The following is a 25,256-nucleotide window of genomic DNA, read 5'->3' as shown; positions in this document are numbered from 1 at the left end:
CAGCCCACACTTTTATGCAGAAGATGAATTGTTCAATATTTTGTTATCAATCAATACATAGTGTTTTATATCTTCTGCCTTGGTGGCTCTGAGATTTAATAGGCTAAGATGTTGTGCTCCTACTGCACAGCATTACTGTAGCCTACCCATACTGTCAAATATTTTAAATAGGCTACCGGTCTATTTACTTTTGAGCGATGGATAAATGGGATCCTCATTAGTTATGCAGCAGGAATGAACCAGTTAAGTCAGAAAAGGAGAGATGTAAGGCCTAATATAATAAAAGTAAAGTAACATATTAGGCTACATGCTTCTCTGAGATCTCCTTACTAAATGCATCTGTGTTATCATTAGTGTCATGTTTTGTTTTAATATACCATTATAACTCTTGTGCATCAGAACCATGTGTGCAATACAGTTGATCAACCACCCGACGTACACATGGCCTGAGCTGTACTTGGGAGATACTCACACTTTCCCGCAAATTCAAATGTATTAAAACTATTTTTTTAAAGATATCTTTAAGGGGGAAGAAAGTGGAGCATGTGTCTGTGTGCATACGCACATTTGATAAATGAGGCCCCGGGTTAGTTTAAATGAGAGAATTTGATTGGAAGGTCTCAAGAGTATTGCTATGAAAAAGACAAGTGGATAGTGTCTCTGAAAACCTTCTGTTGGTCCTATCAGTGGTATTTGAAATTGTACCCTGACCTAATTTCCTTTTGAATGAGGTGATTGTGTCATACAGTGAAACATTTCACAATACCACACAAATGACTCCATCAGCTTTGTACATGAATAACCCCAAACACTTGAACTGTGTAAGGTAAAGCAGAAATGGCTTATGTGATGTTAATCCACCCCAGCGTTGTCTCTTTGTTCTGTTTATGGAGCCTTCCCGATAGAGACCAGGGTAACTGAGTCACCTGTGTGTAATATATGAATGAATTATCATTTGTAAGGATCCATAGGTTGTATAAATGTATTATGCACAGGTGGTTGAGTTATTTATTTATTGGTATAATGTCGCTGGTACAGAGGATGTGTGTGTGTGTTTGGGGAAAGAAGGATGGTTAAAGATTTTATTGAAATGTATGGAAAAATATTAAAAGAATGGAAAAAAAAGCTACATCTGTCAGGAAATATTTATGTAAGTATAATTCACAGACAACAAAATGATCTGTATCAAGTCTTGAAATGGAAAGCTGTTGTGAGTTGAGTGAAATCTCAAATCTTTTACCTGCAATAGGACCTCAAATCTTACGCAGGGACATTCTTCAGTGATACTTATCTAAATAGTTGTTCAACTTTAAGCAAAATTACATACAGGTATTGGGGAATGATTACAGCCAGGGTCAGTGGGAGGGAGAAAAATATATATGTATTCTGAGTGGATCATCTCTTCATAAAAAAAAATATGAAATAGGCTGCCATTTTGGTTGCTGAGCATACCTCTCTTACATTAATAAATTATATCCAGTACAAAAGAAGTCACAAAGAATACAAGAGAAAAAAGTGCATTTTATTGGGAGGGTTTGACCAGATGTTTCAATGGAGGGAAAGCAGCAACGGTCCTCCCTCTGCACGGACTGTCAGAGACTCATGGACAAAAAACGTCAAACTCTTCAATATACCCCTCCAAGTCAGACTTGTTCAAAAAACCCTCAAATCGGCTAAAGTTTAAAATGTCTTTCTCAAAGTTTAAAAAATGAAAATGTTTGTAATAACACCTAATATAAAGGCAAAAAAATAATAATATTGAACACGTAACAAAGCCCTGTAAATGAGAACTTGTCCCGTTTTTTGAGTAAAAGTTCTCCAGGTCAACAACTGGAGGTGGAGCAAGACTCCTCCGTTTATTTATTCTCTCAGTCTCTCATTTCCCCTTGCGAGAAAAGAGGTGGGAGGAGCCAACGTGCAAGCGTTTTGATGACGCCACCATGACTGCTCCTGACTCACGAGGAAGCGTGTCCCGCACAGACCCTCCTCTTTGGGGGGGGATGGGGGGGGGCTAGTCTGTGTCTGAGTCACTGCTGTCCTCTGAGGAAGAGCTGCTGGAGCCCTCAGATTGGTCGTCGTCATCATCGTCATTCTAGAGGACAGAGACAGGACAACAGCTGGGTCATTCAAGAAGACAGAGACAGGACAAAAGCTGGATCAAATACTTCTGCAGCTTTTGACGTGGTTTGCCCAGTACAAATGAACTGATCAGATGTACACTGAAGGTAAATTAAGCAGACCTCAAATACTTGAATATTTTTTCTTTAATGTATTTGACCCAAGTCTACACTAAAGCATAGTGCGGATGACACCTGGCTTGGAAAACTCACATCATCTTCGCTGTCGGAGCTGCCGGATGATTCGTCGTCGGAGTCTGACGAGTCCGTCTTGTCATCGTCATCTGAGTCGGATGTATCCTGCTGTAGAGCACAGGGTCACGCCTCTACTACAGACTCACCCGTTTACAGAACGTTGTGCATTCGGAAAGTGTTCAGACCCCTTCCCTACATTGTTACGTTACAGCCTTATTCTAATATTGATTTTTTTTAAATCCCCTCAATCTACACACAATACCCAACGATGACAAAGCGAAAACAGGAATTTAGAAATGTTGGCAAATGTATTAAATACAATTTAAAACATACCTTATTTACATAAGTATTCAGTCGCTTTGCTATGAGACTTGCAATTGAGCTCAGGTGTATCCCGTTTCCATTCATCATCCTTGAGAGGTTTCTACAACTTGATTGGAGTCCACCTGTGGTCAATTCAATTGATTAAACATGATTTGGAAAGGCACACCGGTCTACAGTTGACAGTGCATCTCAGAGCAAAACCAAGCCATGAGGTTGAAGGAATTGTCCATAGAGCTCCGAGACAAGATTGTGCCGAGTCACAGATGTCGTGAAGGGTACCGAAAAGGAATAAGTCAGGAACCACCAAGACTCTTCCTAGAGCTGGCCGCCAAACTGAGCAATCGTGGGAGAAGGGCCTTGGTCAGGGAGGGGAACCTGATGATCACGCTGACAGAGCTCTAGAGTTCCTCTGTGGAGATGGGAGAACCTTTCAGAATGACCATCTCTGCAGCACTCCGCCAATTAGGCCTCCTCAGTAAAAGGCACATGTCAGCCCGCTTGGAGTTTGCCAAAAGACACCTAAAGACTATCAGACAATGATGAAAAGATTCTCTTGTCTGATGAAACCAAGATTTAACTTTTTGGCCTGAATGCCAAGCATCACGTCTGGAGTAAACTTGGCACCATCCCTACGGTAAAGCATGGTGGTGGCAGTATCATGCTGTGGGGATGTTTTTCAGCGGCATGGACTGAGAGACAGGATCGAGGGAAAGATGGGGATACAGAGGGATCCTTGATGAAAACCTGCTCCCGAGCACTCAGGACCTCTGGGGCAAAGATTCACCTTCCAACAGGACAACCCTAAGCGCACACAGTCAAGACAACGCAGTAGTGGCTGAATGTCCTTGATTGGCCCTGCCAGAGCCCGGACTTGAACCCGATCGAACATCTCTGGAGAAACCTGAAAATAGCTGAGCAACAACACTTCCCATTCAACCTGACAGAGCTGGAGAGGATCTGCAGAGAAGAATGGGAGAAACTCCCCAAATACAGGTGTGCAAAGCTTGTAGTGTCATACCCAAGAAGACTCGCTGCGTCAACAAAGTACTGACTAAAGGGTCTGAATACTTATGTAAATGTCATATTTCCCAGGGTGGTTAATAAATTGGCAAAAATAAAAACTTGCTTTGTCATAACTGTGTGTAGACAGAGGAAAACAACTATTCAATCCATTTTAGAATATGGCTGTAAAGTAACAAAATGGTGGATAAAGTCAAAGGGTCTGAATATGTTCTGAATGCCCTGTATAACCAGAGGTTGGAACTGACATTTTCCAAATCGTTTTGTTCTGAACGAGAACCATTATTTTTCTCATTCCGTTCCACTCTTCCAACCAGCAAAGTAAGGCTCTGAACCCGTTCAGAATTGGAAAATGTGAATATACATGCAGTTTCCTTTATTTGTACTATTTTCTACATTGTAGGATAATGGTGAAGACATCAAAACTATGAAATAACACACATGGAATCAAGTAGTAACCAAAACAAAACAAAAAAGTGTTAAATAAATCAAAATATATTTGAGATTCTTCGAAGTAGCTACAGCTTTGCACGCTCTTTGCATTCTCTCAACCAGCTTCATGAGGTAGTCACCAAGTGTGCCTTAATTTGTGGAATTTCTTACCTTCTTAATGCGTTTGAGCCAATCAGTTGTGTTGTGATAAGGTATGGGTGGGGCGGCAGGGTAGCCTAGTGGTTAGAGCGTTGGACTAGTAACCGGAAGGTTGCGAGTTCAAACCCCCGAGCTGACAGGGTACCCACTGTTCCCAGGCCGTCATTGAAAATAAGAATGTGTTTGTAACTGACTTGCCTGGTTAAAAAAAGTTTTTTTTTTTTAAATACAGAAGATTGCCCTATTTGGTAAAAGACCAAGTCCATATTACAACAAGAACAGTCCATATTATGGTCAAATTGCTGCAAATAAACCACCACTAAAGGACACCAATAAGAAGAAGAGACTCCCTTGGGCCATGTGCTGTTGTAAACAAGGGTTGGCCCAAGGGAGTCTCTTCTTCTTATTGGTGTCCTTTAGTGGTGGTTTATTTGCAGCAATTTGACCATAATATGGACTGTTCTTGTTGTAATATGGACTTGGTCTTTTACTTGTGGAAAATCTGTCAATTTTAGATTCTTGGTCCCAACCGCTGTGTTTTTGTGAGACGCAGAGTAGGTAAACAGATGATCCCAGCATGTGTGGTTCCCACCGTGAAGCATGGAGGTGGTGGTGTGTTGGTGCTTTCCTGGTGACACTGATTTATTTAGAATTCTAGGCACACTTAACCAGCATGGCTACCACAGCATTCTGCAGCGATACGCCATCCCATCTCATTTGTGCTTAGTGGGACTATCATTTGTTTTTCAAAAGGATAATGACCCAACAGACCTCCAGGCTTTGTAAGGGCTATTTGACTGAGAAGGACAGTGATGGAGTGCTGCATCAGATGACCTGGCCTCCACAATCACCCGACCTCAACCCAATAAAGATGGTTTGGACCGCAGAGTGAAAGAAAAGCAGCCAACAAGTGCTCAGCATATGTTGGAAAAGCATTCCAGGTGAAGGTGGTTGAGAGAATGCCAAGTGTGCAAAGCTGTCATCAAGGCAAAGGGTGGCTACTTTGAAGAGTCAAGTATATTTTGATTTGTTTAACACTTGGTTACGACATGATTCCATGTGTGTTATTTCATAGTTGATGTCTTCACTATTATTTTACAATGTAGAAAATAAAGAAAAACCCTTGAATGAGTATGTGTGTCCAAACTTTTGACTGGTACTGTATGTATGGATAGATAAGACATTTAATTACTTCACCAATCAGTGCGGACAAAGCTGCTTGCTGTGGAGCGGGTAAGCGATTTTAAAATCGGTATAGGAAAGTCGGGAAACAGCATGGTTTAATCACATTGAAAGACAAACACATTGTGCTGCCTTGAAGCGCTGGGCATTTTGTTATGACATGCGTTATCCGAATTAGGCCCACAGTATTATACCTACGGAGGAGTGGCTTCTATGGAGAAACTTTCAATGTCTTTGAACTTCCAAGTTGGTTTAACATTGGACCAGAGCAAACATTAGCTAACTAACAAGCTTGTGTGTGTGTGTGTGTGTGTGTGTGTGTGTGTGTGTGTGTGTGTGTGTGTAGAGCAGCACTAGAATTAAAAGCATCTTGCTTTTTTTGTTGTTGTAGTGAATAAATTTAATGTGAAAGGTGATAACTATAGTATCCTTAAAACTGGCATTGAAAAAGTCAATCCATTCTTCTCCCGGGACGTCAACTAACGTTATTAACTGGTTCCCATGCTTTTAAAATAACAGTTTTGTTCCCGGAACAGGATAGATTACTTTCAGTTCTGTTCCTCAAATAATTTTGTTATTTTCCTTGAAACGGTTCCAACCCTTGTTTACAACAGCACATGGAATACACAATTATAGGACACACACATAGGACAACCACCCAGACATAACAGGTTAAAACAAACACAAGCACGTTAGACATAAAAATCACAAAAATGTCAGGACCACACACAGCGCCCACACCCATGCCACCACTTCAAAATCAGAGTGCATTAGTGTGTGTGTCTGGGGTGAGTGCCTGCCTGTGTGTCTGGGGTGAGTGCCTGCCTGTGTGTCTGGGGTGAGTGCCTGCCTGTGTGCCTGGGGTGAGTGCCTGCCTGTGTGCCTGGGGTGAGTGCCTGCCTGTGTGCCTGGGGTGAGTGCCTGCCTGTGTGCCTGGGGTGAGTGCCTGCCTGTGTGCCTGGGGTGAGTGCATGCCTGTGTGTCTCCGTGTTTGCGGGAAGCAGTCCGACGAGAACGGCACGGTTACCTTGGCCCGGTACGCCATGGCCCGCTTGCCCCCCCCGACCCCTGCTGCTGCGGCTCTGGCACCTACCGCCTTCCCCTTCACTGCAGTCACGCGAACCTTGGCCCCCGGGCCCCCCCGCGCCTTGGTGGTGCTCCGCCGTTTCTGCATGAAAGGGGGGGGTGAGGTGGAGAGGGAGAGAGAATGAGGGAGGGATAATGGGGCATGGAAAGATGGCCAGCACACAAGTTTCAAGCTCAAAGCATTGATGATTAGTAGCTAGATGTTAATAGGATGATGTTCTGTTTCCATGTAAATGCAGCAAAAAAAGAAACATCCCTTTTCAGGATTTCACGTATCTTCATTGTAAAGGGTTTAAACACTGTTTCCCATGCTTGTTCAATGAACCATAAACAATTAATGAACATGCACCTGCGGAACGCTCGTTAAGACACTAACAGCTTACTGACGGTACGCAATTAAGGTTACAGTTATGAAAACTTAGGACACTAAAGGACACCTTTCTACGGACTCTGAAAAACACCAAAAGAAAGATGCCCAGAGTCCCTGCTCATCTGCGTGAATGTGCCTTAGGCATGCAGCAAGGAAGCATGAGGACTGCAGATGTGGCCAGGGCAAGAAATTGCAATGTCCATACTGCGAGACGCCTAAGACCACACTACAGGGAGACAGGACAGACTGCTGATCGTCCTCGCAGTGGCAGACCATGTGTAACAACTGCACAGGATCGGTACATCCGAACATCACACCTGCGGGACAGGTACAGGATGGCAACAACAACTGCCCGAGTTACACCAGGAACGCATAATCCCTCTATCAGTGCTCAGACTGTCCGCAATATGCTGAGAGAGGCTGGACTGAGGGCTTGCAGGTTTGTTGTAAGGCTGGTCCTCACCAGACATCACCGGCAACAACGTCGCCTATGGGCACAAACCCACCGTCGCTGGACCAGACAGGACTGGAACAAAGTGCTCTTCACTGAGTCGCGGTTTTGTCTCACCAGGGGTGATGTTCGGATTTGCGTTTATCGTCAAAGGAATGAGCATTACACCGAGGCCTGTACTTTGGAACGGGATCGATTTTGAGGTGGAGGTTCTGTCTTGGTCTGGGGCGGTGCATCATCGAACTGAGCTGGTCATTGCAGGCAATCTCAACGCTTTGTGTTACAGGGAAGACATCCTCCTCCCTCATGTGGTACCCTTCCTGCAGTCTCATCCTGACATAACCTGACATGACAATGCCACCAGCCATACTGCTCATCTGTGCGTGATTTCCTGCAAGACAGGAATGTCAGTGTTCTGCCATGGCCAGCGAATAGCCTGGATCTCAATCCCATTGAGCACGTCTAGGACCTATTGGATCGGAGGGTGAGGGCTAGGAGACATTCCCCCCAGAAATGTCCAGGAACTTGCAGGTGCCTTGGTGGAAGAGTGGGGTAACATCTCACAGCTAGAACTGGCAAATCTGGTGCAGTCCATGAGGAGGAGATGCACTGCAGTACTTAATGCAGCTGATTCTACTTTTGATTTTGATCCCCCCTCCCCTTTGTCCAGAGACACATTATTCAATTTCTGTTAGTCACATGTCCCGTGATATTTGTTCAGTGAATGTCTCAGTTGTTGAATCTTGTTAAGTTTGCTGAAAATAAAACGCAGTTGACAGTGAGGACATTTCTTTTTTTGCTGAGTTTATATGCAGTTATGCTGGATGCTAGCTTGTGAATACAGAGTCATATCCATTTAAAAGTCCATTTCAAATTGACAAAATGTATCAGGTTATAAGAACTCCCCGCTACAGAGAAAAAAAGAGTACCTATAGCCACGGAATATGAATGTAGAATAACCATATTGCATTAGAGTGAAGGGTTATAAGCAGGAGTGTTAAAGGGCATTGACCAATGAAGTGCTGCGTTGAGGAATTGGTGTCAAGAACACGACAACATGCGTATTTGACCGCGTGAAACTCACCGTGGTGGAGAACTCTTTATAAACCGCTCGTTCCTGGGGAGAGAGAGACTGAAGGGGACGACAGAAAGAAAGGGGGAAAGAAATTACAAGACTGATTTCTTCCAAAAAGGTGCTGTCACTAACATTGTATTTAAAAATTTAAAATAAGAATACAATGCATAGGTTCCGAGTACATGCCTTGTGTACCAATGTCTCCTCCTGTTGGCTGTCCACATTTCAGAAAGTTGCCTAAGAAATAAATATTTTTTTTTACCTATGACCCTTACCTTGACCCAGGCCTCCAGCTCGGCCTTGTACTCAATCTGCAGTTCCTCCACCAGCTTCTTGTACTTGTCCTTGTGACTCTGGCTGAGCTTGTGCCAGCGCTTGCCGATTTCCACCATCCGCTCCTTCAGGCTGCAGTGGTTCAGCTCCCCGTTGGTCAGCAACTCCTGGGAGAACATCTGGTAGCCACTCCTACACACACACACACACACAGGTTTAATTATACCCACATAGCAGTCAATATAAAACTGCAAGCCATGAGCAAACTAATGGATGGCATAGGCCCATCTCAATCAAATGTATACATTCATACTAACAGGTAGCAACACAAACGGTAGTACTAAATAGGATCTTTCTAGGCTTAACGTGTCCGATTAAGATGGTGAACAAACACATGAAAAATTAGCAAAGGAAAGCAGAGGACATTTAGGGGGAGGGTAGAAAGCAGAGGACATTTAGGGGTGGAAAGCAGAGGACATTTCAGGGGGTGGAAAGCAGAGGACATTCAGGGGGTGGAAAGCAGAAGACATTCAGGGGGTGGAAAGCATAAGACATTCAGGGGGTGGAAAGCAGAGGACATTCAGGGGGTGGAAAGCAGAGGACATTCAGGGGGTGGAAAGCAGAGGACATTCAGGGGGTGGAAAGCAGAGGACATTCAGGGGGTGGAAAGCAGAGGACATTCAGGGGGTGGAAAGCAGAGGACATTCAGGGGTGGAAAGCAGAGGACATTCAGGGGGTGGAAAGCAGAGGACATTCAGGGGGTGGAAAGCAGAGGACATTCAGGGGGTGGAAAGCAGAGGACATTCAGGGGGTGGAAAGCAGAAGACATTTAGGGGGTGGAAAGCAGAAGACATTCAGGGGGTGGAAAGCAGAGGACATTTAGGGGGGTGGAAAGCAGAGGACATTTAGGGGGGTGGAAAGCAGAGGAAATGTAGTGGGGAGGTAGAAAGCAGAGGACATTTAGGGGGTGGAAAGCAGAGGACATTTAGGGGGTGGAAAGCAGAGGACATTTAGGGGGTGGAAAGCAGAGGACATTTAGGGGGTGGAAAGCAGAGGAAATTTAGGGGGGGTAGAAAGCAGAGGACATTTAGGGGGGTAGAAAGCAGAGGACATTTAGGGGGGTAGAAAGCAGAGGACATTTAGGGGGGTTAGAAAGCAGAGGACATTTAGGGGGAGGGTAGAGAGCAGAGGACATTTAGGGGAGGGTAGAAAGCAGAGGACATTTAGGGGGTGGGGGCAGAGACATAGGAAAATGGGATGGAGCCAAGTTTAAAGATAACTAAATAATATGGGCAAGGATAAGCAAAGACGCCATATGACAAAACTACACCAGTAAACATCAATAACACTCCAGGGTCAGTGTGTAGTTACTCACACTGGTGGCTTCCTGGGCTCCCCTTCAAACTTGGGTTTCCTCTGACCTGCTCCTGCCTGGGCTGTTCTCATCTCCAACAATTCCCTCTGCGGGACAAGTACAGTTCACCACACACACACACACACACACACACACACACACACACACACACACACACACACACACACACACGCACACGCACACACAACAACGCATCAGACCTGGGTGTACTGTACATGTCAAATACTTTCAAAGGATTCCATTTTAAAAAGGGCAACTTAAATAAAGTGACGATCAAGTATGTGGAAGTACTTGCCCTATTTAACCCATGTCAAAACATATGGCTCATGAAAATTACACCCATCAAAACACAGGGACTGTTGATTGGATCCTCATTATACACACACACACACACACACACACACACACACACACACACACACACACACACACACACACATTACATATTCCAACACCGAACAAACACACACTACATGACCGAAAGTATGTAGACACCTGCTCAAACATCTCATTCCAAAATCATGGGCATTAATATAGAGTTGCTATAACAGCCTCCACTCTTCTGGGAAGGCTTTCCACTAGATGTTGGAACATTGCTGTGGGGGCTTGCTTCCATTCAGCCACAAGAGCATTAGTGAGGTCAAGCGATTAGGCCTGGCACGCAGTCAGATTTCCAATTCATCCCAAAGGTGTTCGATGGGGTTGAGGTCAGGACTCTGCAGGCCACACCGATCTCGACAAACCATTTCTGTATGGACCTCATTTGTGCACAGGGGCATTGTCATGCTGAAACAGGAAAGGGCCTTCCCCGAACTGTTGCCAAAAAGTTGGATGCACAGAATCATCTAGAATGTCATTGTATGCTGTAGCGTTACGATTTCCCTTCACTGGAACTAAGGGACCTAGACCGAACCATGAAAAACAGCCCCAGACCATTATTCCTCCTCCACCAAACTTTACAGTTGGCACTAGGCATTGGGGCAGGTAGCGTTCTCCTGGCATCCGCCAAATCCAGATTAGTCTGTAGGACTGCCAGATGGTGAAGCGTGATTCATCACTCCAGAGAACGCGTTTCCACTGTTCCAGAGTCCAATGGCAGCCAGCTTTACACCACTCCAGCCGACTCTTGGCATTGCACATGGTGATCGTAGGCTTGTGTGCGTGTGGCAGCGTCGCCATGGGAACCCATTTCATGAAGCTCCCAATGAAGAGTTATTGTGCCAACGTTGCTTCCAGAGGCAGTTTGGAACCTCAGTAGTGAGTGTTGCAACCGAGGACAGATGATTTTTACGTGGAGGGATGGGGAAGGGGGTGGCTTGGGGGAGGAGGGGTGGGGAAGGAGAGGGGACTTGGAGGAGCGTAGGGGGCAGGAAGGAATGGGGAGGAGGGTGGGAGAAACAGGAATGGGGAGGAGCAGAAGGTGGGGAGGGCGACCAACATTTTGACATTTCTTCAGCACAACTGGAGAAGACAGCGGTCAAAACGTCTGGTCACTGACCACGGGCCGGTACTGAACCTCGTATCGCTTCTGGTCTTCAGCCGCCTTCTTGATCCAAGGGATCTTCTCCTTCTTCTCCATGGCCTTCCAGGCTGACTCCATGGCACTCTGGGTCTTCTTACGGTCACTCTGTAACCAGAAGACATGGAACACAGAATAATGTTTTTCATTTTTTTTTCACTTTAGGACTGCACGGATTAAAAGCGCACTCCTAGATGCTGTACAGCATGGGACTTCAACTGGTGGTCTGCGCCCCACAACTGGCCCAAGAGCTAATTTAATTTGATCCGCCACAGTATACAGTGTTTGTAAAATAATATATGGTTTTGTTGAGTTGTTGGAAAACAACTACTTCAATCTAAATGTGAAACAATAAAACCAGATAGAAAACTATAAAAATGAATATAGATATAGGGATATTAATTAAGATAAATCATAATAGTCCCTCTTTCTCACCCTGTACTTGGCCAGGTAGTCTCCTACGACGCCTTGTTGCCACATCTCCTCGGCAGTCTTGGGTGTCTCAGGGAGTTTGGTCCTCTTCTTGCCGTCGCGCTTCTCTTTCGCCGTCAGGCCGGATTGTACCCAGTGCCCCTGCTCAGCTTCGCGACAGCGCTCCTGAAGGAATCCCATACAGAGACAGACCTGGGGTCAACGCAGGTGGCATATACATTGTGTATCTAGTATACCTTTAAATGTAAAATCTTAACAGGTGACATAGTTCAAACATCTACTACACCCACAATAACATCTGCTAAATGTGACCAATAAAATTTGATTTGATGTTGACCCAACATATGGAATAGTTAGTAAACCTTACCAGTGACTGACCAGGTGCCAAACTTTCACTGTAACCTAACAGAAAGCCATAGCCCACCTTCACTGTAACCTAACAGAAAGCCATAGCCCACCTTCACTGTAACCTAACAGAAAGCCATAGCCCACCTTCACTGTAACCTAACAGAAAGCCATAGCCCACCTTCACTGTAACCTAACAGAAAGCCATAGCCCACCTTCACTGTAACCTAACAGAAAGCCATAGCCCACCTTCACTGTAACCTAACAGAAAGCCATAGCCCAGCTTCACTGTAACCTAACAGAAAGCCATAGCCCAGCTTCACTGTAACCTAACAGAAAGCCATAGCCCAGCTTCACTGTAACCTAACAGAAAGCCATAGCCCAGCTTCACTGTAACCTAACAGAAAGCCCACCTTGTGGCTGAAAGGGTGGTGACATACCTGTTGTAGTTTTGTGAGACCCACCTTGGCGGACGGGGACTTGGATCTGTGAGGGCTGCCAACACCCCCCATGCCCAGCCGCGAGCCCCCCAGCTTCTCCTCCGTCATCACCCGGTCCCTCTCCTCCTCCGGGAGGCTCTGGAGAAAGAGAACCGACATGTAGCCTGCCAGACTTCCACTACTAAAACGCAGGTGTAGTGTGATATGTACTACAGTACTATGGGTATATTCAGTTCTACTTACCTCGAGAAACCTCTGTAGGTCAATTTCGTACTGCTTCTTTTTCTGTAGTGAGACACACAGGGGTGAAAGACCATTGACACGACTGGTGGATGACAAGAAAACAAAACTTTGATCATGGCTCACCAAACCCTTTCAAACCTTCACATTACATATTGAAACCTATAGAGGCCAAAATGATTAAAGTATCTATTAAGGATGCTGTGCAGGGCCGGTCTACGACATAAAGACAAAAATACTGGCGATTCATTGAACAAGACTGACCTGCTCGCAGCGTTTCTGAAACATGTCCTTCTCCTTCTGCGTCATCACCTTCCACTGCTTACTGCACAGCACCATACGCTCCGTACTGGGAACATCCTTCATGTTCACCATCAGCTCGGCACAGTATAGGGAGTAACCGTTCCTGAAGACCCGAAAAGCCAAGAACCTAGTTCAGCGCTATAGAATTTGACGACAAAGGTCTTTAAACTCAACAGATGTTTTCACTGAGAAACCAAGAGCTACTGTTTGCATAAGGATCTCCAATCCATAAATCTCTGGGGGGAAAAATCCCTTTGGTCTTTTCAGAACAGTCAAGAGGCTGTGCCAGAGTCTGGTATCGCTGCTGATACTAGATCACATACTGACCATGGGGGTGTGAGCCCCACCTCAGTCCCTCCCCATTCTGCTACCCCCCTCTCCACTTATATTATTTTATTGAAAGAATATTGTGCGACTCCGATCAAGCAACTTACGGCGGTGGTTTGGTTGGCCTGCCGTCGAACTTGTCCTTGAGCTGCCGCTCGGCTTTGGTGAGGACGGACTTGACATGCTCTTCAGCGTCTGGATGGGCCTCTTGGTAGACTCTCATACAACCCTGGAGGGAGAACCATGGATTCAAACTTTTCAGGTGACAATAAAAAAAATGGAGACAATTTCTCATCAAGCCTTTAATATATATATATATATATTTTACATTTAAGTCACTGAAATTGTCATTGATTGTGCTGTATTTCCACAAAAAGGAGATGAAATACTAATTATTTAGAATGTGCTTGCAAGGCTGCGTTTACACAGGCAGACCAATTCTGATCTACTGATCTGATCTAAATACCAATAATTGGTATTTTGACCAATCACATCAGATCTTTTTCAGAGCTGATCTGATTGAACAAAAGACCAATTCATGAAACGTGTAAACACAGCCTTACTCTCTATGCAGTGTATATCACATAGAAAATTGCAAATTTGCTCGTTTCTTCTACCAGGAAAAAATAACAGTAGAGGATTACCAAGGTGTCTTGAGGCGCTATCCTTTTGAAAATGTACGAATCCTCTGAACTCCGGCACCCCTTCACACCAAACCGCTTACCGCATAGTCTTTCTGCAGCTCCAGGGCCTTGCTGATCCACTTAAGTCTCTTCTTGTCTGACAGCTGGGACCACTGTCTCCTCAGAGCTTCCTTCAGCTCCTTCTGGCTCACCTGGTAACCCCAGAGAAAGGAATGGCATTCATCATTCACCACTAACAATTCCAAAAGGGACATTTTCTTTTTAGGGTAAATTCAAGGAAGCACAACACATGACAGTATCATTTTGTGAAATCCCAGACTTAGTTGGGCGGGTTGCACTGCACACACTCACATCAGGGTGGAGCTTCATGTAGGTCTTCTTCTCATGGTTGTACCACAGCTGCTGGGGTGTCTTGGGCTTCTCAGGGAGGTCCGACTTCTTTCTCTCCTCTATCAACTCCGGGTAGTCCTCTCTGGGGAACAAGAGCAAAGACGTTAGGGCAGCGGTATATGGGTGGTATACCCTTTCAACCAACAGAGAGAGGGAAGTGATCACTTGGGTTCTTTTCAAGGAAAATGCGTCAGTTTTGGAAAGGGTTGCTTATTATTCAGCAGAGGAAGCTAATTTGGCCACTGACAGCTGGCTTCGAGACAAAAAAAAAAACACCACTCACTTGAATCGGGCCATATTCTTCTCAAAGGATTCCTTCTCTCGCTGAAACTCTGTGATGTACTTTTGCTGTTGGGGAACAGAGAATAACCCTCACTCAATTAGTTATTAACTGAAAAACTAACAGAGTTACTCCCATGTGATTACATCCAGGCTGTATCACATCCAGGCCGTGATTGGGAGTCCTATAGGGCGGTGCACAACTGGCCCAGCATCGTCCGGGATTGGCCGGACATAAGAATTCAGGCTCAGTCTCTTTCTGGGAAAGAAAGACCACCCATGTACACACATGACTGTAAGTCGCTTTGTTCTTAAATGGCATATATTATTATTATATTAACTGTCTTACCTAGTTAAATAAAGGTTTAATTCTTCTTTTTTTAATGGAAGAAGAGAGGCTGGATAGAAAGCTATCAATTCAGAGGCAAGAAAAGTAAGTAATTGTTTCAGGTAGTTGTCCAGTCACAAACCACTCTCTGTTTTTTTTTTATATACAGTTATGTTATGTACAGATTTGGGATCTGCCTTTGAATTAAATAAAGATTATCCCAAAGGCATAATGAAATGGCATGGTAGACTTGACCGTCACCTTTTTCTTGTCTGGGAGTTCCTTGTATTTCTTGGACAGAATCTTGGTGAGGTCAAGGTTACTCATCTCCGGGTGGATCTTGGCATACTTGGCTCGCTTCTCCATGAAGAAGCGGAAATACGGTGTAAGGGGTTTCTTTGGGAAGTCTGGGTGTGTCTGAAAGGGTGGAAAACAGAACAATGGCCATTTGTATGGTAGAAGATGTGAGATTGAAAAGTATAACCTTAGCATTTTGTGACATTTCATGGGTACAAAGTAAAACCTGATTCGTTACCTTCAATTTCTTTCCTTTGTAAGGGTTCTTCACAAACTCAATGGCATCAACTATGAGCTCGGTCATAGTCCTAAACTTCCGCACCTGAACACATAGTATCAAATGGATTAAGGCCTAACCTGAAATTGTTGTAAAAAAAAAAAAATGGTGCCGTGTTTCATTTCGCAACAGTAAGATTTTTCCAGTAGAAAAAGACGCTACAGACATCGTTGTCTGTCATTTGTGACATTTCCCTCCACAGATTCAAAACAGAAAATAGATTTTTCTACTGTTGTGATTGGCTAGAATTGTGACTTGTAATTGGCTAACCTCGGTGGACACCTTCGCCCACTTCTGTTTGCACATGTCACCGGTGAAGCCTCCGAAGCAGACCTTCTCCCAGTCAAAGTGGGACTCTGTGGTTTTGTATTTCATGGCATCACCATCAGGCAACAGGCTCCGAATTCTCTCCAAAAGAGTGAGGCAGTCCTCCTTACTCCAAGCATCCACAACTGGAGCGTAGACAATCACACAACCGCACACACACATCCATCAAGCAACATCAAAGAGCAGGTGTGTTTTGTTTTGTCTTGCCTTTTTTTTTTTATTAGACACAATAAACCTCAAGCTGACCCCAGAATAGATAAACAACTGTCAGACAAATCTAAGTAAAATGTCAACAAATTAAATTAAATTTAAAAACACTAATCTTTCAATAGTCAACCAGAATTTAACACATTACTTATCCTGTGACTGTGAGAGACCCTAGGCTACCACTATACAACTTTAAAGGCACGAATACACCAAGAAAACTATAATTAGAAGAAATACTACATGTTGTGGTTGATGAAGGGGTGGTTTTGGTTAATGTATCCTACCTGGTTCTGTTTTTATCTGGATGGTCTGTGAGGCAGAGGACACACTGCTGCTGCCGTTCATGGTGCAGCGTCTGTGGGCAGCTCAACTGACCCGGCTTCTAGAGATTCTGGAGAACCACAAATTATTCAAATATTTAGGGTCCTGCCTGGGTCCAACTTTAGAAGAAGAAAAAAACTCCTATTATAAACAAATTAACTATGGCTAAAAGTGGAAATAGCAAGGAGAGAATTGTCTGTGAGCTACAGCCTATGCTAAAAACTCACCAATTCCAATATAGGCGTAAAGATATGCATCTACACGAGAATGTATCTACAGTTCAAGAACTGACTCATGACGTTCCATCCAGGTGTGCTAATGTAATTTTATGGTTCCATCCACGACTAAATTAGTTGATATGGATAAGTTGCGCGACTTGACAAAGCACCTTTACGCTCAAGGGCAAACGTCTTTACTACAAGTAGGGTAACCAATAGGAAATGCACAAATAATTTTTCAAAAGCTCCACTTTTAACACAAAATAGCGACACGTGTATTTCTGATACAGGAAAAGTCGGTCATGCGGATGCTCCGCCCAAGTCTACCCATCCTTTCCCATATGAGGGTACATCGTGTTCTTCTGGAAAGAGTGGCACACAATACGATTTACCGAGAGGATCGATCAATTTATTGTTTCATCGTGTTGTTTTTCAACGACAGCCGAATGGATACATCATATTAATTCGTTTGGAGATTGCTGCTTTTCGGAACGTTATCAAAGCGCTCAGCTGACCTTTCACTGTGGTGGATAGCTTACCGAAGTGATGGCGCGGTGAGAGCAAACTGAAGTTTTTGCTTGTCAACTGAGTAATTGATAAAATGCTACAGCTTAAAATAAGCGTTGAAATACCCTAAAACAGAGTATATTTTAAAAATGGAGTTAGTGCTGAGCCCAGCAATCCAAACACGGGCGTTTCCAAATTCGAAGCCTCGGTCTCGACTCCGGACGTGAGACGCAAGTGCTGTGTGTCTGCCAACCTCCTCGCCTGTCACCCGGTAGACAGGAGCGCGTCAAGGCGCTTATAATAGCCTAGGCCTGTAGTCTAATATAGTACAAATGAGCGCAATAAGCAACCGTTCTTTATTAATTTTTGCGGTATGTTCTGAAAATGTATACTGCAGAATTTGATAAACGCACGGTCCCTGTACCAAGTGGGACGCAAAGGGGCATGCAGTCATATCGGGGCGCATAGTTCCGCGGCCGCCGTTTGGTCTTTTCAGCTTCTTTTAATCAGGCCTATACCCCTGAACTGCATAGCCTAGATAGGCTAACTAACCGCGACTGTGTCTGTGGGTCGATAGATATTGCACCAGGCAACTTTTAAAACCCTACGTATAGTTTCAAGGCATAGCCCAATGATTAAGTTACACGATAGACCTAAATCAAACATTTGTTTTCAGGTTTGAGTGCATATTTGTGATAGTGTCAACAATGGGGACCGCTCGGCCGTAAAACGTCACCAGGTACGGGTCAAAACACCACTCCTGCTGCTGAACCCTCTTGACAGTTGTGCCTTATCCAAATAGTCTTAGCCTAGGCTACTTGATAAGGCTACATAAATACATCCACAACTGTCTCAAACAACTAAATGTAGCCTACGTACGTTTTAAATTAAGATATTTTCCCACATGGCGTGATACTAAATCCCTTAAAAATAGCCTAGGCTAGATAATAGGCCTACATTTATAGGATGAAGGGAGCGTTCTAGACAAGGGAATAGAATGCTTTAACATTCCGTGGCGGAGGGCTGAATCGAACTGCCAGAAAGTGCGCGCCTACCCCCGCCCGCTTCCCCCAAGCTGTGGCGCAGCTGTGCACCCGACCGAGGCGTCGCTTACTCGGTGTAGTGTCATCGTGGCCCGCTCACAAGGTCAAACTTCGGGAAAACATATACTGCAAACTTAAAGAATAGGCCTAAACGTTACATTGCATTAAAAAAAATGGTTGCATCAATCTATACATCTACTGATAACAACCCTGTAAGTATTTCACAGCCTAAAACTATGAAAACATAAAATGCTACGCTCAGAGCGCTACGCTGCATTCACATATTTCGAGGGGCCGTGGCATTACTATTTTAAATGTCTTTCTATTTTGAATCAAGGCTACAGCCTTTTAAGTTTGTTTTGGGAACACCGACCGTTCTTTGCTTGCTACCCCAGTAATGGCGCCCTTATTCAGGCAGGAGTCAAAACGCAGCTTCCGCTGGCATGAACTTGCTAACAAACCAATTTCTATATTTTACACTAAGTACATTGACAAGAAAACCACTGTAGACTCAATGCCCTATTAGCAGACTGGATGTGCATAGTGCATTTTGTAGCATAGTCTAAATCGTCAATTCGTGAAAAGTCGCCTTTTTTAAATGTTATAATTTGGAGATTGCATTTAACTGTCAATGTGGTCCTTTAACTACCAAAGCAGTAAGTGAAAAGTTCAGAAATGCTTATAAAGCTAGAACGTGCTGAAAAACAGATACGCGAGCGAACGCATCTGCTTGCTTTCGCCCCAAAGCTCTCACTGCAGAGCCGCCATGAATGTTAAAAAGACTCGGGGAGACACGACTTAAAAATCGCTTTTAACGCCATCAAAACACAACTTTTCACTCACCTTTCGTGGCAGTTAGAAACCAGCGTTGTTACTACAAATCAAGGTATTCGTGTTTAATTATTTTAGGGCTGTTTTAAGTGTCGTTTTTTCAGCCGTAAACCCCGGGGAGTCAGGTCGGAACGGATCCGACAAAAGGAGCGTCTTGTTCGGTATGAAACTCCGCCCAGCGCCGCAGGGGGAGGAACTCCAAGTAAAAACATGCGAGAAAGAAGGAGACAAAGGCGGAGGCTCAAGCTAAAAACATACGGCAGTATTTCATAAGAAATAGCTTGGATCGTGATGCTGTAATTTATCTTTAATGAATAGCGCATTTAGTTTACACATTTTATCAATTTAAAATAATTTAGATATTTGTAGACAATTCATGAGTCTTTCATTCTTAGAGATGATTAAATAATATACTTAATTCTAGCTAGACATTTATCCGCCACCCCCTTCATTTTAGCAGTGTCCATGAAGTGCTAAACCGATTAGCCTACCAGGGCCTCAGAAAACGAATTTACAGTGGGATTTGAGAGATCCAGGGATGGACAATTAACTACAGTTTCAACCAAGGCTCGGAATTGAAAGGCATGAGGAAATAAATTAAACGTTCAAGTAGTGTAGCACTAGCAAGCATTGTGTCCTGCAAATATCTCAACTCTGTTTGCTAATGCCTATCCATAATCTGAAATGACAACAGGCCGCGGACATACTTTACTTTTTTCCTCAGTCTCCCTTTCATGTGGGCTAACACAGCCGTCACGCACATTTCACTGCTGTGGAATTAAGTGAAACTGGCCAATAGACGGGGAAAGGAGGAGACGGCCCTTCACTGCAATCCCTCATCTATTTGAGACTGGAATGTAATAATAAGGCCGCGTTCACGTCCTGTTGGAAACTCGGAACTTCCGAGTTCAAATTAAAGTCAGTTATTAGCGCAGAGCTTCCAATTGGTCGGTTCTGATACTTCCCAAGTGGGAAACGCAGGTACCTGTATCATATTTATACAACGAGTATGCAATTCAGACAATTCCGAGTTTCCGACATTATATGAACGCGGCACAACTGTAGACCTATCAGGATAGGCTGTGGTGTGTCACGTGAAAAGGCTGAGCTGTGACTGTTGAGCAATGTATAGGCCTTTACATGTAGCGGTCGGCAATATAATTAAAGATGATGAACCTATTCTTTCATCCTGTTTCATTTGCATTGTACTTTTTATTTAAAACTTTCACATGCAGGCAGTGACTAATACATTTCCTTTATGGGAGTTTAGGTGATACATCATGTATGATTATGACAAGAAGAATGTGTACAATGTGTATCACAACCGGCCCAGCGTCGTCCGGGTTTGGCCGGTATAGCCTGTCCCCATTGTAAATACGAGTTTGTTCTCAACAGACTTGCCTAGTTAAATAAATATAAAATACATATTCCATTTTAAATGTTCAGGTATCTGCCTTAACACCTTTACAAACACTTTTATACAGGGACAGACACAGTCTTCTTTATTATTTTTATAAGGCAAGTCAGTTAAGACAGTCTATCAGGGAACAGTAACATATATTTACCTTGTCAGCTCAGGGATTCAATCCAACAACCTTTCAGTTACTGGCCCTACACTCTAACCACTAGGCTACCTGCTGGTTACTGGCCCTACACTCTAACCATTAGGCTACCTGCTGGTTACTGGCCCTACACTCTAACCACTAGGCTACCTGCTGGTTACTGGCCCTACACTCTAACCACTAGGCTACCTGCTGGTTACTGGCCCTACACTCTAACCACTAGGCTACCTGCTGGTTACTGGCCCTACACTCTAACCACTAGGCTACCTGCTGGTTACTGGCCCTACACTCTAACCACTAGGCTACCTGCTGGTTACTGGCCCTACACTCTAACCACTAGGCTACCTGCTGGTTACTGGCCCTACACTCTAACCACTAGGCTACCTGCTGCCTGCCTTGAAAATTGAAAAGAAAAACAACTTTTACACACATCTGATTCAGTTCATTAAGCTTCATTTATTTGTACATATATATAAAATAAAGTAAAACATTTAAAATCAGCCAAAGCTCTAATTCTACAGACTTGGCATGGCTAGAGCAAGGAAGATTGTCTATTTTAACATACTGCAATGTAGCTAAAGCCCGAAAGCACTTGAACCATGATTGGTTCCTAAGAAAATATATGGATATATTTGTATAATATATTTTATTTCTTCTTTATTTCTCACTCTCATTTCTACATCCCTGCATGTCAACAATAGATTTGAAATATAAAATGCTATAATATTTGCAGTTTTAAAAAAAAAGAGTAATACAATGTGAGAGAACATGAGTTAATATTTTAGCATATTTCTGGATGCTAGCAAATCTGCAACAGAGGCAAAAAAAAAAAGAAATAGGAGGGGGGGGGGACACCACACGATAGCAAACACATTCAAGGTATCCAGTGTTCTTCATTTGCAGTGATTCAATGAGACACAGTATTCCTACTGCATTACTTTTGGAACACTTGCAAACAACTGCATTGCGTGTGGTTTAACTTTAATGTGGTAGAAAGTAAACATAATATCAATAACTTTGATTATGGCTGCATGTGGTGTTACAACACATTCAGTTACATTTTAAGATTCATAACAGCAGTTATGAATGGACTAGCCTTATTGGGTTTATAGACATGAGTAACTACTGGGCCCTAAGTAAATAGATGTGCATACATACATACAAATGCCTTCATATATGTGGATATATGGAATAGAATGTCTCCCGACTTTTTGGTGACTGTACATTAAAGCCATAATCATACTCAAACTGTAGTACACAATTGAAATGTACGGTGATTTCCCTCCGAAAGATGATGGAAAGCTCAGTTGGCTAAACTGATTGCATTTTCACATTGGTGTTTTCAGATCACGCCGATTTGTAGTGAATGTCGCTTTTAACTCTTTCAGGCACAACCACATAGCTGGTCCTCATATGTAGATCAAGCATGGAATGCCATAGTCATACTCTGGAACAAGACAAGGCTCCATATACAAAATACACAGCAGGCATTTACTACAGTTAAATGGAGTCCCAGAGAAATGGGTGGAGATGTTGTTCAGACAGTCAAACAAAGACTACACGACTACGGTAGGAGTGCATGGCAGTGAGAATCAAGTGACTCACTTAAAAGTGGTATGTAGTGTATTCAGGTATGATGGATTATTTGTGTAATGGGACCAAACATCTTTAACACGTTTGGGGGGGAAAAGCACAGTGGTGAGATCTAAGCAGCAAAGGGTTGGTCGAAAGTCATTTTCAGTAATGTGCTCTTTTCAAAAAATATACAGCGTTTGTCAGTCCTATATTTTTGACACGCTTACTTCCTGAGGCAAAGATTGCCAAATGAAGACTTCCGCCATGTACCATCCCAAATATACACCAAGGGTAATGTAGTGCTACTGTAGTGCTAGGCCTGTATTCATTCAATTGCAAATAATTAATCCGTTTGAATGAGGGCTGCTTTTAAAGGGTGACTGCACTTCCTGATTTGGCCTCATTTTACATTAGGTTCCGTAAGAAATACTAGCTGCCAAGACTGAATTTAAACCTCAAGTTGGTTTTGGGGTGTGGTCTGATGTGGGTGTCTCGTGTGTGTGTGTGTGTGTTCACAGGTAGGAAGCGTTATTTAGCAAATTAGCTTCAGCTAGCTGGTGTGCGACAGTGACAAAATTGGTTTGACTTTGGATAGCCTATCTCCAGGGCTAGTTAGTGGCCGTCAATAAATTACACAATGTAAATGAGACAATATTTTCATGTTGCACACCTTTTAGTTTTCTCATTAAATGCCCGTCAATATTTGTATATGAATTTCTACAATTTTTAGTTGGTTTGTGATTTTTAAGTCATTGAAATGTGGAACTATTGGAATTTTAACATAATGTCCCATATACATTGTGTCATTTACCATGGTCCCATAGAAATATCCAAAGTCAGCCCCAATTTACCACAGGCATTAAGATCGGGTCATGTGCAGCTGCTCTCGGAATTGATGATTGCTTGTGGGCTGCCAGCAGGATAGAAACAAACCCAACATGAATTTACGTTGTGATGGAGTCATGACCACAAGTCTCGCAAAACTCATGACCAAAAGTATCCTATTTACACTTTGTAGTAAATCTTGACAGTAGAATAAATGTTTCCGACTCATACTGATGCCACATTGGAAGTTTTCTAAATGAGAAGTTGGTTTTTAGGGGCAGTTGCTCTTTAAACAACATTATAACGGATGTACGCACCCCTATTCTTAATGTATCATACCCCTGTAACCCCCCCCCCCCCAACACCTGAACAACGTTCAATCACTTACCCACTGTACCCAATTCTAAAACAAACTTACTGAGACACAACCAGAACTCTTTGGCGTGCTTGATTACACTGTAACAGACCGTATATCATCACAACCAACTTGCATAGCCACATAGCATATGTGATAACGCCACCACAGAAGCAAACAGAAGACACTGTAAACCAGAGAGAATTCATATCTGCTATCACCAGAAGTCTTGAATAGGTGCTGAATATAGGCTTCTCAGGGGGGGGGGGGTTTACACTACAATGGCAAACAGCAGCATTTATGTGGACAACAATCTTTTACTTTGACACATAGCAAATCCAACTCCCACCTGAAATGAAAACATACCCCAAAAAATAACCCAAAGATACAGAAAAACATGATTCAACATTGTAACAATGACTAAAATAATTTTGAAGTATATATCCACCTTCCGAAAAGCAAAATAGTAAAAACTGACCAAAAAAAAAACATGATTTGGGAGTTGGGACTCTAAAAATCTTTTAAAAATAATTCAATAAAATACAAATTAAACCGTTCAAACCATCAGTGGTGCGTTTATAAAATATCAGGTTAACAAACAAAGGATTTGGTGGGTTAGGAGCAACTTCCTGGAGTATAGGACTTGGGTGCCTATTGGTCAGCAGGATGTCCATCACGTTGGCCCCAACCAAGCATTATACAGGCATGTGCATCTCTGTGTACTCATCCTGTCCCTCCCTCTCATCAAACTTAGGTTCTGCGTCGTCTGCATCCAACTAAGACACAAAGAGAGAGCAGGGGTACAAGTCAAGGGTAAAGGTTATGGCCAGCGTTATTTCCCAGGCAAGGGCACCTGAAGCAACATCCAACTGTATAAAAAAATAATAAAACCCCAACTATTTTAAGCAACAGTGCTAGACTGTGTGTGTGTGTGCGCATCCATGTGGTTAGACTTACACACTGCATCTCGCGTGTGGTGAAGATGCGGGGCAGCAGGAACCATTTGACGGGCACGGTGAGGATGAGAACGAAGGGGAAGGCCAACGAGGCCGCTGTGGACATGACCGCCCACAGAGCCGCCAGACACACCAGCTGAATCCCTGTGAACAGGTGCATCCGTAGGGTCCTCACCTGGAACACACACATATGAGAGTATCAGTAGGAGGAGTTGTAGTAGTAGTGGTATCAGTTATAGTAGTATCAGTTGTAGTAGTACTATCAGTTGTAGTAGTAGTGGTATCAGTTGTAGTAGTATCAGTTGTAGTAGTACTATCAGTTGTAGTAGTAGTGGTATCAGTTGTAGTAGTATCAGTTGTAGTAGTACTATCAGTTGTAGTAGTAGTAGTAGTACTATCAGTTGTAGTAGTAGTGGTATCAGTTGTAGTAGTATCAGTTGTAGTAGTACTATCAGTTGTAGTAGTAGTAGTAGTACTATCAGTTGTAGTAGTAGTACTATCAGTTGTAGTAGTAGTGGTATCAGTTGTAGTAGTATCAGTTGTAGTAGTACTATCAGTTGTAGTAGTAGTAGTAGTACTATCAGTTATAGTAGTAGTGGTATCAGTTGTAGTAGTATCAGTTGTAGTAGTAGTAGTAGTATCAGTTGTA

General features: G+C 43.4%; 2 protein-coding genes across 12 annotated transcripts in view; both read right to left on the bottom strand.

Annotated features, from left to right (window-relative positions):
* Positions 1-1,501: 1,501 nt before the first annotated feature.
* On the bottom strand, positions 1,502-20,080 carry ubtfl (upstream binding transcription factor, like). 10 transcript variants are annotated; one of them, XM_046360538.1, is made up of 20 exons: positions 20,047-20,080; positions 16,699-16,805; positions 16,151-16,332; positions 15,842-15,925; positions 15,568-15,723; positions 14,983-15,047; positions 14,661-14,781; positions 14,390-14,500; positions 13,773-13,894; positions 13,300-13,441; positions 13,039-13,080; positions 12,796-12,933; positions 12,014-12,175; positions 11,558-11,686; positions 10,060-10,145; positions 8,687-8,876; positions 8,421-8,468; positions 6,457-6,597; positions 2,331-2,420; positions 1,502-2,092 (listed from the first exon to the last, which is right to left on the bottom strand). In XM_046360538.1, the coding sequence occupies exons 2-20, from the start codon at positions 16,757-16,759 to the stop codon at positions 2,012-2,014; spliced, it is 2,151 nt and encodes a 716-aa protein (XP_046216494.1). In that variant the 5' UTR covers positions 16,760-16,805; positions 20,047-20,080; the 3' UTR covers positions 1,502-2,011. The 10 variants fall into 10 exon arrangements, with proteins under 10 accessions (XP_046216494.1, XP_046216492.1, XP_046216495.1 ...); XM_046360536.1 differs by having other exon boundaries at positions 20,042-20,064; XM_046360539.1 differs by lacking the exon at positions 20,047-20,080 and adding an exon at positions 19,347-19,511 and having other exon boundaries at positions 2,331-2,417.
* Positions 20,081-21,332: 1,252 nt separating this feature from the next.
* Positions 21,333-25,256, bottom strand: part of slc4a2a (solute carrier family 4 member 2a) — a 30,089-nt gene continuing 26,165 nt past the window's right edge. For both annotated transcript variants that reach the window (XM_046360531.1, XM_046360532.1), the window contains 2 exons: positions 24,609-24,782; positions 21,333-24,427 (listed from right to left, as the gene is read on the bottom strand). In XM_046360531.1, coding sequence (XP_046216487.1) covers positions 24,347-24,427; positions 24,609-24,782 — 255 coding nt within the window. In that variant the 3' untranslated portion in view covers positions 21,333-24,346. The remainder of the gene's footprint in view (positions 24,428-24,608; positions 24,783-25,256) is intronic.

Source organism: Oncorhynchus gorbuscha, linkage group LG08 (genome assembly GCF_021184085.1).
Source record: "Oncorhynchus gorbuscha isolate QuinsamMale2020 ecotype Even-year linkage group LG08, OgorEven_v1.0, whole genome shotgun sequence".
In the NCBI taxonomy this organism is placed as follows: Eukaryota; Metazoa; Chordata; class Actinopteri; order Salmoniformes; family Salmonidae; genus Oncorhynchus; species Oncorhynchus gorbuscha.
This window is presented reverse-complemented; position numbering and strand designations above follow the sequence as displayed.